The 20,409-nt window shown below is 44.9% G+C and overlaps 1 protein-coding gene across 3 annotated transcripts in view; it reads left to right on the forward strand.

The window, feature by feature from the left end:
- Positions 1-20,409, forward strand: part of LOC115470074 (glutaredoxin-3-like) — a 177,169-nt gene that overhangs the window by 114,463 nt on the left and 42,297 nt on the right. For all 3 annotated transcript variants that reach the window (XM_030202966.1, XM_030202965.1, XM_030202968.1), the window contains one exon: positions 16,178-16,235. In XM_030202966.1, coding sequence (XP_030058826.1) covers positions 16,178-16,235 — 58 coding nt within the window. The remainder of the gene's footprint in view (positions 1-16,177; positions 16,236-20,409) is intronic.

A 20,409-nucleotide genomic window follows, 5' to 3' on the forward strand; every position in this document is an offset into this window, starting at 1 on the left:
GCTGCTGTCGTGGACAGGATGCTGGGCTCGAAGGACCCTTGGTCTTTTCCCAGTGTAGCATTACTTATGTACTTATGAAAACAATATTTTGGTATGATCAGCATTACATTCTCTAGACCTCCTTGTGATTGGTGAACTCTATGCAAGCATCTACTTTTGCCAAAATGCTGCCAATTGTAAAGTTTTTTTCAGTGTCTGGTATCCTCTAGTCTTTCCTTCTGTAATAAAAAAATTTAAAAAAATCTCAGGGATGGCTTTTCACAAAATTTTCCATTCTTTGCTTAAATTACTTTCTCTCATTTGCTCCATTATTAAAATTGTGAGAAATAACTTGAGATATCTAACAATGAGATTGTTCCTGTATTTTTAATCTATATCAATAGAACCAGAAAGCGATCAAGGGCTGAACTGTGTTCATCCTCTGTAAGTGGTGAATTGCCCTGGAAAATCAATAGCAACCTTAGCAGAAGAAATAATTTGTCAGAGTAACTTATCAAGCACTGGCTAGACTGGTGCTTTTCTGTCCTAGTATTCATTAGGAACATATAATTTTTTATGAGTGAAATGAAAGAGACTCACTAAAAGACACTTTGGAATTTCAACCTGACCTTTCCGTTCACACATTTATCAGTCAGAAGAAGTTGGCATTGCTTTGGGAATATGGTTCTTGGTATTTGCCATAAATTAAAAGTAAAACAAAGGTTCTTCTCATGGATCACTTGCACATTTCTTTTGGACCTTTCTCATATAAAGATTGGCCTGATGAAGACAAGAATAGAAAATAAAATTAAAAACAAAAATATGAAGTAATTATCTATGTGAAGTAATTGTTGAGTATGACAGAGTGTGCCCTTTTATTCTTCTTTGACTCTCTGCAGTTAACTATAGAGTAGAATTCTAGAGAAAACCTGGGTATATATTATTTGATGAAGGACCTGCATGATCTTGAAAGCTCATGAAATCATGGCTAGACAACCACAAACAGCCAGTTTTAATCTATTTCTCAGTTGGTTGAAAATTGACCCCTTATGAATCAATTCTATAACCGGGTACTTCCAAGTAGGCTTCTGGAGGGTGCGTGGTAGTAGCCTACTCTGTAAAGGAATCTAGCCATCTAAGTTCTGTTAGAGAATGCTAAAATAACTTGGTATCAACATGCTTAAATTTTAAGGCAATAATATGCCAGCCATAGAGCTGGTATAAATGCAGCAGGGATGTACGTAACATGGTATTCTGAGCAAGTCTTCTAAACCTCTGTTGCCCTAGGTACAAAAACTTATTGTGAGCCCACTCGGGTCAGAAATAATACCTGTCCATAATATGTAAACTGCTTTTGTTATACCACAGAAAGGCAGTATCAAGAATCTAATACACATTAATTAATTTCTACAATTAATTAATTTACTAACTACATTTATAACCTGCCTGCACTTAGGCAGGAATACAATAAAAAACATACATAATCATAAATGGTCACAAAAGAAAAATACAACACACCACAACAACATATTTACATCTTCAGTCCTGACCTGAAGGGGCATAATCGCAAGGGATGCCTAAGTTTTGTTGAGGACATCCTCGCAAAACGTCCTGATGGAGGGGCGAGGTCGTCCCTACACTTGGACGTTTCTTTTTTGTTTTTTTATTTATACTTTCAAACATTTTTACAAGAAAACTTGTATGGAAAAGAGTAACATCACACCACATAAAGAAATTATTGATATAAGATATCTTTTAAGTTACAATTACAACTAAAGTCCACAAATTGGAGCAAAGTACAATTCTAGGATTTATCTTCAAAAAAGGAAAAATAAGAGTAGGAAGTAATTCCCCAAGTATACTTTCCTACAGAGTAGCTGTTACCATAACTTCTAATGAGGGAGACATGGCCGGGTCCTGTTTAGAGTCCAGAAAGATCTGCAAGTGTTCACTTAAAAAAAAAACACACTTAACTGAATGCAATTTAACAACACATTTACAGGGAAAATTGAGCCAGAAAGTTCCTCCCAATTGAAAAACTCTTGATTGGAGTTTCGAAATGTCTGGAAATTTACAATTAAAAAAAACTTCCTATCTATATTTGAAAAAAGTCTTTAGGATCCAATCCCGGTCTGGCTGAAGAACAAAATCCACAATTAAAGTGGCAGGTTGTACTCCCAATAAATCTTCTTCTATAATTTAACCTAAAAATCCAGAGATGGGAAGCTCCATTAGTGGCCCACTGCATGGAACAACAACATATGTTTGCAGACTTCAGCTGCATAGTGATAGATCAGGTGAGGGAGTCTATAAGGGGAGGGAATAGAGATCGGGTGCTGATACAAGCGGAACAACGCTGGATTTTTAGGTTAAAGACTACTATACCGAATGGTCTGAATATTTGAATAGAGTGGAAAGCATTCTTATAAGCAAGGAAGGAAGGTGGGAAGGTTAGACGATTATAGTCAGTGGGTAGGAGGCCCCTTTAAGAATTGAGTCGGTAGTGATTGGTCAGATGAATAAGCTGAAGGGATAAATACCCCGACGCCATCTTAGAGAGTAGGAGTCCCATGTAAGAAAAGAGCAGAACCCTCACAAGGTAGGCTCCTTCATGCACATTTCACTATAAGGTAGCTCCATGTGGTCCTCTTTCTGAAACGTTATATTTATACTTTGGTTGTAGGGCAGGTATAGTAGCTGAGGGCACAGCTCCTAACAAAGCACTTGAGAAATGGAGGCTCTCTGTTGAGCGTTTCCAATCGAGCAAACTACAGCCCAGATAAGTGTATTGATGCATATATAATATAAATATAAAAAGTCTATGAAAGGATTATAATATATATATAAAAAGTCTATGAAAGAAATTAAAGTTAGCAAACGGAGGTTTTCCGACTTATGACGATACTGCACCTTATCCCAACATAGCAGATAATGGTCTGCATAGGATAGGAAGCAGTCTGCTATTCGTGTGATGTAAACCAGGGTGAAATGCAGAGAATCTGAAGTCTTTCCTCCGAAAAGTGAAGAGAGAACCTTACTTGTTTTAAGAATAAATTGAAATGATTTCAAGCAGCAAGTACCAATAGAGTGATTAATAATATATTTTCTAACAGCAATTCGTGTATACAGCAGCACTTTTATCCATCACCATTTTTAGCTGCTTAGAGGGTCATCCATAACTTTTGATCTGAGGCTCAGAAGATTGCTTCAGGTGACAAATATTTCTACCTCACTGGCGTTCAATACTACCTCCCTTGGGATTAAGCTTGACATTTGAAGAACTCCCTAATTAGCTGCTATTGGACATTCAGGCTTACAAAATGCATTTATGTATAAGTGGCAGCATATATATATCCCTGATGCAGATTGGTGAAATGCTGGCCAATGTCGGACTGTGATGACAATGAACACACACTTGAGATAAATGTTTTACATTATGGACACTATTTGTTAAAACATTTTCAAAATTACTAGGAGGTTTTTATGCCTATGATTGTTTTGCGGCAGTACAGCTTTTTTTATGCCTGGGTGTTCTGAGGCTTTTCCTCCAAAACGTTGCATTGTTTTTGTGAAGTTGATTTGAGTTACTTGATTTGATTTGAGTAAAATGATAAAATAAAATAATTTTTAAAAAAAGAAACGGTGCTACGTACAACAGAAAGATCCATTTTAGACATTTATATAAGCAGAATCACAGAAGGGATGTGTATGTTAAATACAATTTTTTTAACTGTATGTATCTGTAGCACTAGTCCTCTTTCCTGTAATTTTTGGAGTTCATTTCCTCATTTTTATTAAATTGTAAACCACTTTGACCTTACTTATATAAAGGCAGTATATCAAGTAAAGAAATAAGCATAAATGTGTTTGTGTTTATGTTTATTTGGAGTTTAGTATATCACCTTTCAGCACGTACAAGGAAAGTGGTTTACAGACTAAAACAGTGGTGAAGCATATGTATCACCACTGTTTTAGTCTGTAAACCACTTTCCTTGTACGTGCTGAAAGGTGATATACTAAACTCCAAATAAACATAAACACAAACACATTTATGCTTATTTCTTTACTTGATATACTGCCTTTATATAAGTAAGGTCAAAGTGGTTTACAATTTAATAAAAATGAGGAAATGAACTCCAAAAATTACAGGAAAGAGGACTAGTGCTACAGATACATACAGTTAAAAAAATTGTATTTAACATACACATCCCTTCTGTGATTCTGCTTATATAAATGTCTAAAATGGATCTTTCTGTTGTACGTAGCACCGTTTCTTTTTTTAAAAATTATTTTATTTTATCATTTTACTTAATTACATTAAGGAAATACAGAAATTAATATAAAAAGGAAAACATTTTCTCTCAACAATATATATTTACATAATTGTCCACAATTGGAAGATCCAAGATCAGGAAAACAATCTTAAAGAAAATAAGAAAAACTCAAAATGGTTAATCTTACACTTCACATTTTCTGTTTCTGAGGGAGGAAGGTTAATCGGTTATTGCAATACGTAGCACCGTTTCTAGTTGTAACTACAGTTCTATATTTTATAAAAGGCTCAATATTTACCAAGCCTTTAAAAAATACTTGCATTGTTTTACTTGCAAGGATGTAAAATCCATTTAGCCCCCGACATGACTTTGTAAAAAATAATAAGCTGTAAAAAAAAAAAAGGAAAAGGAGAATGAGAGGATATATTTGATTTGGGGAATTACATTAAACTGCACTGTAAGGTCCATGGACATGTGCTCAGACAATAAAGATCAGATAATTAACTTTAAAATGTTTATTTATAATAAAGGTAATAAAATAATGTTAAAAGAGGCAGATTTTAGGGATCTTGCACAAGGGAAATGTGCTACAAGATTTTTTTTATTTTTGTTACATTTGTACCCCGCGCTTTTTCCCACTCATGGCAGGCTCAATGCGGCAGGCAATGGAGGGTTAAGTGACTTGCCCAGAGTCACAAGGAGCTGCCTGTGCTGGGAATTGAACTCAGTTCCTCAGTTCCCCAGGACAAAAGTCCACCACTCTAACCACTAGGCCACTCCTCCACATTAGATTAGAAAGTCTGAATTATAAATTAGGCTGGATTAATAGTAACTCACTTTGATGGAGGCTGCTGGTTGGAGTGATGAAGGAGGCCCTTGCTGGAAAAGAAGTCCTTTTGTTGCAGAGTTGTTGCTGGAGCCTGGAGAGAGTCTTATCTTCGATGTGTATGAAGTCCAACAAGGCCCAGGGATTCAGTGACGGTCCATAGAGGTGCAGATCAGCTCCCTATCTGTTTCCATATACAGTTCAAGCTCCTCTTAGTAACCTATAAGTGCATTCACTCTGCTGCCCCTCACTACCTCTCCACCTTCTTCTCTCCCTACACTTCTTCCCAGGAACTCCATTCACTAGGCAAATCTCTTCTAGTTGTACCCTTCTCCCCATCGCTAACTCCAGATTCCGTTCCTTTTATCTTGTCGTACCTTATGCCTGGAATAGACTCCCTGAGCCATTACGTCAAGCTCCATCTCTGGCCGCCTTCAAATCCGGGCTAAAGGCCTACCTGTTTGATGCTGCTTTTAATTCCTAACTTATCACCTGCTCGTAACCTTTATCTTGTTTTCCTCTCTTCAATAATCCCTTCCCCATATGTCCTATCTGTCTGTCCTACCCTTAGCCCTTATTTGTCCTGTCTGTCTGTCCTGATTTAGATTGTAAGCTCTTTTGAGCAGGGACTGTCTTTTCTTCATGTTAAACTGTGAAGCGCTGCGTACGACTGGTAGCGCTATAGAAATGATTTATAGTAGTAGTAGTAGTAGATCAGGAAGAAGCAGAGAGAGAACTGAGAATTTTCCAAGGTTTTTATAATTACTTGTTGGACCATAGGCTGAAGTCAAGTGGGGTGTATTTGATCCAATGAAAATTCAGGTGTAGCTGAAAACTAATTCCATCTAGTTTTGAGATGGGGCATGGTAACTGGTCGCATGTTTAATGACATCATAAGAGTTCCTGTCTGGCTATCTGCTACGGTATACATCCAGAAGATATGTGACAGGATTAAAAGACTCTGGCGTAGATGTTGGTGTTGTAGGGCCCAATGAAATAGTTGTAGTGCTGCCTATTCCCAGGTTACTCCTGGGGCAATTCTATGCCACTATGCAACACAGAATTAGTACAAAATTCTGTAATTCTGTGCAGGAAACGGAAGGCAGAAAAATTGTCAGGTTTCTGATTCCTTCTCCTTGTAGCACACACCCACATATTGCTGGTACAACCTCACTGCCATCTGACTTACCCTGTCCTCCTGGATCATGTGGCATAAAGAAGAAGCAAGCAGTTGTATATGACCACTTTGTCCTCTTCTGCTGGCCTGGGCCCACTGCTTATTTGAACTGTGTGGCTGGAGTCCCAGATGGTTCAAATATTTACTAGACCGGCAGAGGAGGAGGAAGTGGTCTGATACACAGTTGCTTGCTTCATATGCCACATGATTGGGGGGAAGACGTGGTAAAATGGGGGCAAAGAGAGAAAGAGGAGAGGTAGGGATTGGGGGTTAAGAGGAGAGAGAAAAAACTAGGGGACAGGTTAAGCTGGGGGAAGGGAAGGGGTTCAAGATAAGTTGAGTGAGAAGTCTGGGGAGAGTGGAACCTGGAGAGTAATATACTGGGGAAGGAAGATGTTGGAGGAATGGCCAGGTCTTATGATTAGGGAAATTCTGCACAAAAAAATACAAATAAAGAATGCAGAATGTTAAATCATTGTGCACAGATTTTTCAAAACATTTTGAGTGGAATTCCTCCAGGAGTAATAGCTAGGGTTCTTACTATTTGAATCATATAGCATTAGTGCTTCTGTTGTGTGACGTGTTTGTTAGGATTTTTTTTTCAGGTTTTGTGTTATTTCACAATGTGCCTGGTGATAGAGAGATTGATGTTCTATTCCTCAGATGACATGTTTTTTGTATTGTGACTTCCATGGAGAAATGCCATAGTTATGATTTCCACTGTTTGGGAGTGGGGGTGGGGGCACAGGTGTTGCTTCCAGTCCAGCAGTCCCTGCCCCATCAGAACTTGTGGCATCTGCTTCTGTCCACTACCTGTTTGGCTTGGCACCACTAAATTAGCAGTAAAGTGGGGAACTCCTTTTTCCATCTCATCAAGCAGATCAATCCATAGAACCAGCAAGTGGAGATAGAGAGCAATCTTTTGCCTCCCTATATGTGGTCATGTGCTGCCGGAAACTCCTCAGTATGTTCTCTATCTCAGCAGTTGGTGGTCACACTGCAGCAGCTCTGGCTAGGTCTCCAAGCCTAATTATTTAGGTTTTGTTGAGTACCTGGGGTTGAGGGCTCTTCGTGAGCAAGTGCAAACCTGGTGGTTCCAGGTCCCTCTTTTTCTTCCCCCTCCCGCTGGCGCCGTTAAAAAAACCCCCCAAAAAACCGAAAGAGGATTGAAGGTACAGCTTTCTTTGCAGCTGCTCACTGGGACACCATTTCGTTGCAGCTCGGAGCAAGAAGCAGGTAATTTTACCTTTTTTTTTTAGCGGGCAGGGGGTTCCCCGAACGTCTTCCACGTGGCTTATGGCGTCGGACAGCAAGGGCGTGAAAAGACGCTCCGCGGACTGCGTGCACGCGTCTAGCGGGGAAGCGAGGGGATCAGAGGCAGAGACGCCTTTTTTGGGCGCCTTTTCGGAGTTGAGCGAGTTAGCCAGTTTGTCCTCCGGTGCGGCGGTTTTTCCCGCCTTAGGCGCCCATCCCCTGTTGGCCGGCCACGCTGCTCGGACGGCTGCTTCTTGGGCCGCCCTCGAGGTGGGAGACACTAAAAAGATGGCCTCCCTTGATTTGGGCGGCTGTAAAAAGTTGGCGAATTTGAAGCACCATTCTTCCTGTGCGACTCCGCGGAGTGAAGCGGCAGACGCCATTTTGAATGCGCAGCGCGCCTCTCCCCCGCTCTTAGGAGTGCAGGTTGAGAGTGCCTCTAGGACTGTTGTCCAGGCTGCAGAGGTGCACAGGTTGGGGGGTTTCTCCCCTGAGTTCATTTTGCTGCTGCATCAGGCCTTTCTCATGCAAAATGCTGCCCCTGCTCCCCTGTCTGACAAGGGTGATGAGGCTTCTATGATCAAACGCCCTTGGGTGGATCTCCAGGCCCTAGGGGACTGTCTCTTCTGATGTAGATGAGGGCAGCGTCTCTGAGTTCTTCCAAAGGTCCTTCGGAGATTCTTTGGAGGAGGCTGATCCTCGCTCGGATGGAGCAGATGACCCCTCTGCAGCACGGCTATTTCGCTCAGAGGATTTGCCCAACCTGTTAGTGCAGGCAATGAGCATTTTAAACATTTCCTCTCCGGAGGAAGGCCCACTTTCAGCCTCGGCAGACTCAGCTATTATGCTGGGAACTAAGCGCCCGCCTAGAACCGTCCACATCCATGAAGCCATGCAGACTTTAATTTCAGCTCAATGGGATGTCCCTGAAGCGAGCCTTAAAGTAGCCAGGGCCATGTCCCGTCTGTACCCTCAGCCGGAGGGTGATCGGAAGGCTTTTCTCTGGCCCACAGTAGACTCTTTAATCACTGTGGTGACTAAGAAGACGGCTCTGCCGGTGGAAGGTGGCACTGCTCTGAAAGACGCTCAGGACAGGAGATTGGAGGCAGCCTTAACGTCGGCCTTCGAGGCGGCCGCCCTGAGTTTACAAGCCTCGGTGTAGCCAGGGCATGCTTGACCATTTTGCAGCGGGCTCCCCCCTCGGATCCTTCCTTGAGGGTGGACTGGCCGGCCCTGGAGTCGGGCTTGGCCTACCTGGCAGACTTGCTGTATGATGTCTTGAGAGCCTCGGCTAAGGGTGTGGCTCAGACAGTCTCTGCCCGGCGGTGGCTATGGCCTAAGCACTGGTCTGCTGACCATGCTTCAAAATCTCACCTAGCCAAGTTGCCTTTTAAGGGCAAGCTGCTCTTTGGGGATGAGGTGGACAAGATCGTGATGGAGCTCGGCACTTCTAAAGGCAAGAGGTTGCCGGAGGTCAGGGCGCGGGCTAGCAGTGCTCGTCCTGGTTCCTCCAAGGGCCGTTTTCAGGAAGCCCGTCGGTATCGCCTGGGCAAGTCGGGCTCCTCTTCCTCGTCCTCCTCCTCCTTCAAGCGGAATTTCTCCCCCAAGCAGCATTCCTTTCGCAGGGACCGTCGTCCTGGAGGTTTGTCCTCCGGCCCTCCCCCAGGGTCTCGTACCCAATGACAGGGCCCTGGTCCATGGCCCAGAGCAGATAGGAGGGCGGCTGTCCTCACTTCTGGGCGAGTGGACCAGGGTAACTTCAGACGCTTGGGTTCTGGAAGTCATCAGAGACGGCTACAAGTTGGACTTCTACCGGCCCCTGAGAGACGGGTTCGTGAACTCTCCCTGCAAGTCTCCTCTCAAAGCAGCAGCAGTGCAGCAGACTTTGGACAACCTGATCCGCCTGGGCGCGGTGGTCCCAGTACCAGTAGATAAACTTGGCAAGGGACACTACTCCATTTACTTTGTGGTACCAAAGAAAGGAGGTTTGGCTCGGCCTATTCTTAACCTCAAGGGGGTAAATCGTGCCTTGAGAATACGACATTTCAGAATGGAGACTTTACGCTCCGTGATAGCTGCGGTGCAAAAAGGAGAATTCCTGGCATCCTTGGACATCAAGGAAGCTTACTTGCACATTTCCATCTGGCCGCCTCATCAGCGTTTTCTGCGCTTTGCAGTGCTGGGCCGGCACTTCCAGGTCAGAGCCCTCCCGTTTGGGTTGGCTACAGCTCCGCGGACCTTCCCCAAAGTCATGGTGGTCATCGCGGCTTATCTCTCTGCAAGGAGGGAGTGCAAGTCCATCCCTATTTGGACGACTGGTTGATTCGAGCCCCCTCCTATGCAGAGTGCGGGAGAGGTACAGACAGGGTCATTGCTCTCCTGAGCTCCCTGGGATGGATCATCAACTGGAAGAAAAGCCAGCTGCGCCCGACTCAGTCCCTGGAGTATCTGGGTGTGCGGTTCGACACCCAAGTGGGCAGAGTGTTCCTTACAGACAGCCGGAGTATCAAGCTGCGGGACCAGGTGGACCGGTTCCTAGCCTCCTCTACTTTTCGGGCTTGGGACTGTGTGCAGCTGTTGGGTTCAATGACGGCTACGATGGAAGTAGTGCCCTGGGCCAGGGCCCATATGAGACCTCTACAGCACTCTCTGCTGCGGCGTTGGACTCCGGTTTCGGAGGATTACGCCATATGCCTTCCCTTGGATCCAGCGGTGCGCAAGGCGCTGAGTTGGTGGCTGAGGCAGACAAGCTGGCCGCAGGAATGCCTCTTACGACCCCGGAGTGGATTGTCGTCATGACGGACGCCTGCTTGACGGGCTGGGGAGCCCACTGCCTGGGAAGGACAGTGCAGGGGCTCTGGTCTCCTGCAGAGGTGACGTGGCCCATCAACCTCCTGGAACTCCGAGCCATTCGACTGGCGCTTCTAGAGTTTCTCCCAGTACTGGTGCTAAGGCCTGTACGGGTCCTGTCGGACAATGCCACGGCAGTGGCCTATATCGCCAGGTAGGTACCAGGAGCGCCCCTCTAGCCAAGGAGGCCATGAAGCTATGCCTGTGGGCGGAAGCGAATCTGGAACAGCTGTCGGCGGCTCACATTGCGGGAGTCATGAATGTCAAGGCGGACTTTCTCAGTCGCCATAACTTGGATCCCGGAGAGTGGCAGCTGTCTGCTCGGGCATTCTTGGACATCACGAAGCGCTGGGGCAAGCCGAGCTTGGATCTGATGGCGTCCTCGGCCAATTGCCGCACTTTTTCAGCAGAGGACGGGACTCTCGTTCTCTGGGAGTCGATGCTCTTCTCCAGCAGTGGCCGGTACAGGAGCTTCTTTACGTGTTCCCGTCCTGGCCCATGATGGGCAGAGTTCTAGGCCGGGTGGCCCTGGTGGGTCCAGATTGGCCCAGAAGTCCTTGGTATGCGGACTTAATCAGGCTTTCAGTGGACAGTCCTCTGTGGCTGCCAGCGGAGCGGGGCCTCTTGCATCAGGGTCCCGTGGTGATGGAGGATCCCTCCCCCTTTGGTCTTATGACCTGGCTCTTGAGCGGAAGCGGCTGAGGAAGAAAGGCTTCTCAGACAGGGTCATTGCCACTATGCTGAGAGTGAGGAAGCGCTCTACTTCAACCACCTACGCCAGGGTTTGGTGTACCTTTGCATCGTGGTGCGAGGCAGGCTCTCTATTGCCCTTCACTGCTCCAATTTCTTCAGTGTTGGCGTTCCTGCAAGAAGGTCTGGAGAAAGGCCTGTCGCTCAGCTCGCTGAAAGTGCAGGTGGTGGCTCTAGCTTGCTTCAGGAGTCGACTGAAGGGTGCTTCCCTGGCTTTGCAGCCAGATGTGGTGCGCTATCTTAAGGGAGTTAATCACCTGCGCCCTCCTCTGCACTCGATAGTGCCTACGTGGAATCTCAATCTGATACTACGGGCCTTGCAGAAGCCGCCCTTTGAGCCCTTGTCGAGGGCGTTGCTGATGGACCTGACGTTGAAGGCGGTCTTTTTGGTGGCTATCACTTCGGCCAGAAGAGTTTCCGAGCTCCAGGCACTCTCGTGTCGAGAGCCGTTCCTGCAGTTCACGGAGGCAGGGGTGTTGATTCGTCCTGTGCCTTCCTTCTTACGATTGTTTCTCGATTCCATATGAATCAGCAGCTTTGTCTACCCTCCTTTCGTAGGGAGGATTACCCAGAGGAGTACCCGGCTCTCAAATGTCTGGATGTTAGACGAGTTATCATCAGATACTTGGAAGTGACCAATGATTTCCAGAAGTCGGATCACCTGTTCGTGCTGTTCGCAGGCCCTCGTAGGGGTCTGCAGGCATCTAAGCCTACTGTGGCATGTTGGGTCAAGGAGACGATTGCGGTAGCCTATGTGGTTGCAGGGAAGGTGCCGCCTATTCGGCTGAAGGCTCACTCTACTAGAGCACAGGCAGCCTTGATGGCTGAGTCCAGATCCGTCTCCTTGGAAGAGATTTGCAGAGCGGCAACTTGGGCGTGTGCTCATACCTTCTCACAACATTACCGCTTGGACGTTGCTGCTCGGGCCGAGGCCCAGTTTGGAGCTTCAGTGTTGCGTTCTGGGATTTCCATGTCCCGCCCTGGGTGAGTACTGCTTCGGTACATCCCACCAGTCTATGGATTGATCTGCTTGATGAGATGGAAGGTAAATGTATGTATCATACCTGATAATTTTCTTTCCATTAATCATAGCAGATCAATCCATAGCCCCTCCCAGATATCTGTATTGTTTGTGTTCTGGTTATATTTCAGGTTCAAGTTTAGTCTTCAGTTCCTGTTCAGGAGGACTTCATGTTCAAGTTCTTCCAATTGGATTTTCCTCGAGTTGAGATGATTTTGTGTTACAGTGAGTTGCTGCTTCCTCTCCCCCCGTTTCAACATTGGCTGAAACCGGCGCTCCCTCCCGCTTCGTGCGGCAGTAGGGTAGCTTTGTATCCCTCCCGCTTCGGCGGTGTTAGGGTAAGCCAGCTCCTCCCGTGGTTGCGGTAGCAGGATAAGCCAGTTCCCCCCGCGTTGGCGGGTGTGGTTCCCCTCCCCCGTTTCGGCAGTGGTGAGCTGGGTTGATTCCCCTCCCCTGCTTCGGCGGTGGTGAGCTGGGCAGTGTGTCCCTTTGTGGGTGTAATTCTCTAAGTGCTGAGTCCTGCGGATGGAGCTTTGATATCGACATACTGAGGAGTTTCCGGCAGCACATGACCACATATAGGGAGGCAAAAGATTGCTCTCTATCTCCACCTGCTGGTAGATGGACACAACCCACCAGTCTATGGATTGATCTGCTATGATTAATGGAAAGAAAATGATCAGGTATGATACATAATTTTACCTTTTTCTCTCCAGTTGCTCTGGCTGCTGGCACAATGTAGCTGCTAAAATTAGAGAGAATCTACTTCTGTTTCATGTGCGATACAGGCAGTACTTGTTCTCTGTTTTCAGCTCCTGCACAGTGCTGGTGGCCAGAGTGGCTGGAGCGAAGAAAGGATCTCCCTGCTCTGCAGCAGATTAAGTGGTGCTGGGCGGGTGGGAGCTGGGGCTGATACAGGGGATGGGAAAAGGACATATATTGTTGCAGGGGCTGGGGAGAGAGAAACATGGGCATATACAAGGAAAGTAAGATGGAAGGGCGCAGAGATGGATGCTGGGGTTAAGGTGGAAGAAAGATACGGTAAATATTAGAAAAGGAGATGAGTGGAGGCTGAGGAAGTAGAGAGAAAAGTATAGGAGAAGAGGCAGGATACTGGGGTTAAGGTGGAAGAAGTAAATATTAGAAAAGAAGATGAGTGGAGGCTGAGGAAGTAGAAAAGTATAGGAGAAGAGTCAGGATGCTGGGGTTAAGGTGGAAGAAAGTAAATATTAGAAAAGGAGATGAGTGGAGGCTGGGAAAGTAGAGAGAAAAGTATGGGAGAAGAGGCAGAGCACTGTCTATCAGGGGACAGGAGAAAAGATAGAGGGCTATAAAGAGTGTGAGGGATAAAAGAATGTGATATAGGTGAGATAGGGTGGAAACAGGAGAGATAAAAAGGAGACTGAGAGCCTGATTTAGGGGGTAAGACATAAGAAAGACTGGAGGTGGAGAGGGGGATGAATAACAGGGAGGATATGCGAGACAGAGATTGGTGAGGCAGGGGTGCAATGAATGCAGAAGGTAGAATGGGAGCCTAGAAAGTGGATGAAATTCAGGGAATAGAAGACTGGGGAAGTAATGAGATGTGGTGGGAATGAGAGGAAAAGGGAGCACTCTACCAAAACCCTCTACCCTCTACCAAAACCCTCATCCACACCCTTGTCACCTCTCATTTAGACTACTGCAATATGCTTCTTGCTGGCCTCCCACTTAGTCACCTCTCCCCTCTCCAGTCAGTTCAAAACTCTGCTGCCCGTCTCATCTTCCGCCAGGGTCGCTTTACTCATACTACCCCTCTCCTCAAGACCCTTCACTGGCTCCCTATCCGTTTTTCGCATCCTGTTCAAACTTCTTCTACTAACCTATAAATGTACTCACTCTGCTGCTCCCCAGTATCTCTCCACACTCGTCCTTCCCTACACCCCTTCCCGTGCACTCCGCTCCATGGATAAATCCTTCTTATCTGTTCCCTTCTCCACTACTGCCAACTCCAGACTTCACGCCTTCTGTTTCGCTGCACCCTACGCCTGGAATAAACTTCCTGAGCCCCTACGTCTTGCCCCATCCTTGGCCACCTTTAAATCTAGACTGAAAGCCCACCTCTTTAACTTTGCTTTTGACTCGTAACCACTTGTAACCACTCGCCTCCACCTACCCTCCTCCCTTCCTGTTCACATTAATTGATTTGATTTACTTACTTTATTTATTTATTGTCTATTAGATTGTAAGCTCTTTGAGCAGGGACTGTCTTTCTTCTATGTTTGTGCAGCGCTGCGTATGCCTTGTAGCGCTATAGAAATGCTAAATAGTAGTAGTAGTAGTAGTGGTCATTTAGGGCACATTTTTGTGGCTTTGTTGTTAACAGGTCTAGACCAAAATGTCTTCGTTTTAGACCTGGACATTTTTGTTTTGTTCCATTATGGCAGAAAAACAGCCCAAATCCCGTCCTTAAGGTGCCCCATTGAGATTTGGATGTACTGCAGATGAACTGCATAGAACGTTGAGAAAATGTTTTTTTAAAATGCCAATTTGGACGTTTTGGCGAGAAAAATATCCAAATGCTGCTTTATGCTAACTTTTTTTTTTTTTTTTTTTTGAAAATGAGCCCCATAGGCATCTGTGTCTTTAACAATAACCCTACTGAGTTGGAGAAATTGTGGCCAAAATGAAAGTGAATGTATTACTCCTGCTTGGAAGCATATATAAACGTTAATCTGTAATTTATAAATAACATGAATAACTTGTGACCCGCTCATGTTTCTCTCAAACTCCACACCTGAACATGTCTACACATGGGTTGCATAAAAATACCACACGTACTTTTGTGTTACCCAAGGGCAATTTTATAAAAACCTTTTTTATTCATGTTAAAATGTCTTTACATGCAAAACATCCTTTATAAATGTACCCCCAGTTAGTATACAGTTTCTTCTGTATTTTGTAGTTTTAAAATTTGTATGTTTGTCATTTTCATATTTGTTTACTTTATAGTCGGCATTGATCACATTTCCTGGCATTAGTGGAATAGAAGTTTTATGAACTAGAAAAGCTACACATTTTAATGAGGTCTTATAGATTATTGCAGAATTTAGCTTTATAAAATGTTTTTCCTAGTATTGTACTGATCTAAATAGCTTTTGTTTTGGCTGTTTATAATGTAGGGGCCCTTTTACTAAGCTGCATTAAAAAGTGGCCCTCATTGTGACTAGCGCGTGGGTTTCCTGCATGCTGAGGCCACTTTTAGTGCAGCTGCAAAGTGGCCATGTTTTCTATTTCCTCCATGACCATTCTCTAATTTCCCCATTAGTGCGGGAGCCCTTACCAACACCTATTTTCTAGGTGTCAAGGTATCCTGTGTTAACTATGTGTTAATTGGTTAGTGCGAGGTGATGTAGCTTCGCTAATCGATTGGTGCTGGACATGTCTACTATCCGCCTCCAAACATGCCCCTAGTGCTAAAAAATAAAAAAGTATTTTTTTAATGTGTGGGTAGTGCGCACAGACCCGAAAACTGCCGCGGGATGCCTGAGCACACCCCACAGTAGTAGATATTAACCTGTGGAAAGCATGCACTTAGTGCTTACTGCAGCTTAGTAAAAGGGCCCCTTAGTTTGAAAATAGTCAAAATCACTATATTCATGGGAAGAAAGTGTGCACTCCAGGAAATACCTAATGTGCAAGAAACTTGATCTTGTATTTTTAGTTAACCTAAATATAGAAATAAACAGGACCTATTTTGTCTTCCAAACTTTATTAGCATGTGGCCTCATAGGAGTAAGGATAAATAATTTTTGCTGACAATTTAATTTACATGCGAGAGCCAATAGGTATAATTGGGTTCTCTGTATAGTAAACTCCTTTAAAACAGTTTGGTTGTAATAAATAGAATACATGTTTTCGAAGAGGTTTTTGTGTCATAATTATAAGAATTAAATTCTGTTAGAACAAATATTTAAATTAATCTGTCCCAGCTCATTCATAAATTATAAGTATTGTATATGTACTGTGTTGAGTAAGTTCATTGATATTGTGCTTTTCTACTTCAGACTTAAAGCACTGACAAATAAAGCTACGGTGATGCTCTTTATGAAAGGAAATAAACAGGTAAAATATTGAAAAACTGAAATAATATGGAGAACTTTTCCTTTATACTCTGATGAGTGCAGCATCAGTCTGAAATGTGTGGCAAAAGTGTATGCTCTGTTCCTGCATGGAGACATGCTCAATAAAGACAACCCAGACACAAAATCAAGCGGAATAGGTGCATTTTCGTTAATGATATCATTATAAAAAGTTAACTTTGCACTTGAGCCCCCTTCATATGCTTAATCCAGTGGTTCCCAAACCTGTTCCTGGAGGCTCCCCAGCCAGTCAGGTTTTCAGGATATTCACAATGAATATTCATGAGAGAAATTTACATGCATTGCCTCCACTGCATGCAAATCTCTGTCTCATGAATATTCATTGTGAGTGTCCTGGAAACCTGACTAGCTGGGGTGTCTCCAGGACCAGGTTTGAGAACCATTGGCTTAACTTATTCCTAGCCTCAGGGGCAGTGGAACATATTTTTGTTTGGGTGTGCCCAAGCTCCACTCCAAACTCTACCCCAGTCCTAACCCTAATACTGCCCACACCCTTGCCCCAACCCTAGCCTTTCCCTACCATCCCATAGTTCCTCCCCCCCCCCCAATGGCATCCAGAAGTTCTCCCCTTCCCTCCTTCTCAACCCTCTCTTCATGGTCTCCAGCATTTCTCTCCTTTCCTACCTCCCTTATCCCATCTTCAGCATGTCTTTCCTTCCCATCCCCCCTCCCCATGATGTCCTGCACCTCTCTCCTTTCTTCCCTCTTTCACCCCATGGTGTCCAGCATCTCTGTTCTTCCTCCCTCTCCTCCTATGGTCGCCAGCATATCTCTCCATCCCCTCCCCCTCCCTGGGTTTGTCAGTATTTGTTTCCTTTCTTAGTATGGCTTCTTTTCTTTCTTCCTTCCCCTCCCCACCCCTGGCATCCAGAATTTCTCTCCCTCCCTATTGCCCCCCCCCCCCCAGGGTTTCTAGCATGTTTTACCTTCCCTCCCCCTGCGTCAACATTTTTTTCTCTGATGCCCTGCCACAAGGTGTTTATTTGCTTATCTTGCTCCTGCAGGGCAGCAACTTTACAATCTGTATAACAAGAGGCATTGTGTGGCCAACCAGTGCAGGACCTTGAGCATCTGCATGTGCTCAAGTCATGCTAGCTTCTGTCCCCTCTGAAGCAGGAAGTTCAGAGAGGGTAGAAACTGGCAGGCCTTAAGCATACGTAGATGCTAAAGATCCCACACCAGCTGGCCGCACACCCCCGGATTTTGTATAGTGCGCCTAGCGTTCCACACTGAAATCCAAGCGTGTTCTTAATTGGCTTAAGCCAATCAGCATTAACAGCACTTAACAAGCAATAATGAGCACTAATTGGCAATAATTAGAATTTATGCACATAGCTTGTATTCTGTAATGCACTGCGCCTAAATTCTAATGTGCGCAGGCAAAAGGGGCATGTTTGTGGGTGGGGAAATGGGTGTTTCATGAACATTCCAAAATTTACATGCATTGTTATAGAATATGGCCCAATGCGCCTAATCTACACACCGGGATTTACACCACATTTTCATTGGTGTAAAATATAGGCACGTAATTTTAGATGCTAGGATATCAAGTGTATTCTTTATACAGAGCCTAAATATAGGTGCCCCTTATAGAGTAATTTATGTGGAAATGTTTTCTGTGTGGATTTTCTAGGCGACATATATAGAATTTCCTCCACAATGCCTCCTTTTATGCAGGTTGTAGAGCCGCCTTCCCGGGGGAGCAAGGTAAGCAAATAACTCAAGTGGGAGGGAGGCAGGAAAACAAAATTTGGGGAGTACCACTTCATGAGAAACAGCCTTCCCCTGGACCAGTTGGCCAGCAATGATCAAGTAAAGCTGTGATCCCAGCCACTTTGTAGCTTCATCAAGAGGGGTGAGGTATTAAATTGAAGAATAAAGACAATTATTTTGGGCAGAGGTAATGGTCACCTCCACCATACAAGCAAGACTGCCAATCCTCTGGACCGTCATGCAGTGTAGCCAGGGGTTGCTGGTCCACAGGCAAACAGGGACCAGACTGATCCAAACAGAATACGCATTGTAGCTGTGCCCAGAAGTTCTAGGTCCAGGTTGCTCCGTCCATTCCCCAGGTAAAAATAAAACACTAGAATTTAGGTATCATGTCACAGGTCCCATCTAGCTAATAACTCTTCATACCTAGAACTGCAGCCATATAAATTAGATTTTGCCACAGCCCCTGGTTTTCTGCAGCAGAATTTTCAATATTCTGGGCAATTATAAGACACAATATTTGCCACACTGCTCCATCTAGCTCAGAATCCACAGGTCCCAGGTATCTGGCAGAATTCTAAGATGTAGCAAGATTCCATGCTACCTATTCCCAGAGATAAGCAGTGGCTTTCCCTGGATGTGCCTTAATGGTTTGTAGATTTAGAAGCTCATTTTCAAAACACATAGACTCGCAAAGTTACATATGTTACCATCAGGCTCATTTTCGAAAGAGAAGGACGTCCATCTTTTGACATAAATCGGAACATGGACGTCCATCTCCCAGGGATGTCCAAATCGGTATAATTGAAACCTGATTTTGGACATCTCCAACTGCAGTCCGTCGCAAGGATGTCCAAATTTCAAGGGCGCGTGTCGGAGGCATAGCGAAGGCGGGACTTGGGCGTGCCTAACACTTGGACGTCTTTGACCCACAATCGAAAAAAGTAAGGACGTCCATGACAAACACTTGGACGTTTTCACCCGGACATGTTTTTTTTTACAAATAAGGCACAAAAAGGTACCCAAAATGACCAGATGACCTCCCATTACTCCCTCCAGTGGTCACTAACCCCCTCCCACCCTCAAAAAACATCTTTAAAAATATTTTGTGCCAGCCTCAGATGTCATATGAAGATCCCAAGAGCAGTTTTAGTCGGTACTGCAGTGCACTTCAGACAGGCGGACCCAGGCCCATACACCCCCTACCTGTTACATTTGTGGAGGAAACAGCGAGCTCTCCAAGACCCACCACAAACCCACTGTACCCATATATAGGTGCCCCCTTCACCCTATGGTAGTGGTGTACTGTTGTGGGTAGTGGGCTATGGGGGGGGGGGGGGGGCCTCAGCACACAAGGTAAGGGAGCTAAGTTCCTGGGAGCATTTTATGAAGTCCACTGCAGTGCCCCCTAGGGTGCCCGGTTGGTGTTCTGGCATGTGAGGGAGACCAGTGCACTACAAGTGCTGGCTCCTCCCACATTCAAATGGCTTGCATTTGGACGTCTTTAGTTTCGAAAATCGCCGAAAGTCAAAGACGTCCAAATCTAAGGACATCCTTGGATTTGGACGTCTGGTGTTATTTTCGAAACGAAAGATGGACGTCCATCTTGTTTTGAAAATACGGTTTTCCCCACCCCCGGATTTCGCCGTTTTGCAAAGACGTCCAAATCTGAACTTGGACGTTTCTTTCAAAAATGCCCCTCCACGTAACTTTGTAAGTCTATGTGCTTTGAAAAGGAGTACCTTAACCTCCAAGAGATTGTTCAAACCATTTTAAAACCTAGTTACACTGCTTTTACCAAATCCTCCAGCAAGTTCCTTATCTTGAATGTGCATTGAATGGAAAAAATATTTCTCCTTTTTATTTTGTAACTGTATCCCCATAGTCCAATGGTTTGCAACCCAGTCCTTGGGGCATACTTAGCCAGTCAGGTTTTCAGGATTCCCACAATGAATATGCGTGAGTTACATTTGCATGCACTCCATTCATTATAAATATTCTAAAGACCTTACTGGTTAGATGGACCCTGAGGTCTGGGTTGAGAATCACTGCCCTCATCTATTTACTTTTTAAAAGAGTAAACAATTGATTCACATTTTACCTGTTCCACTCCACTCAGAATTATGATGTCCTTTATCATAGCCTTCCTCAGCTGAAGAGCCTTAACCTCTTTATCCTATCTTCATATAAGGGAAATGGGTCCCACACTTGCTGCACAGGGGACAAAACACTGGCCATCGGCGGCTGACCCCTCATTGTCCCCTTCCTCTCAGTTAAGGTAACTGCAAATGCAGAGAGGAAATTTCAAGTAAACAAAGACAGAACTTCAGAGGACAGGTGGGCCATTGAGCGTACGAGCTTCAGGTCGCCATCTTTCCACTCTCCCTAGTTGGGACACTCTTTGTCTGGTTTCTCCTCAGAGG

This window comes from Microcaecilia unicolor, chromosome 5 (assembly GCF_901765095.1).
Source record: "Microcaecilia unicolor chromosome 5, aMicUni1.1, whole genome shotgun sequence".
NCBI lineage: Eukaryota > Metazoa > Chordata > Amphibia > Gymnophiona > Siphonopidae > Microcaecilia > Microcaecilia unicolor.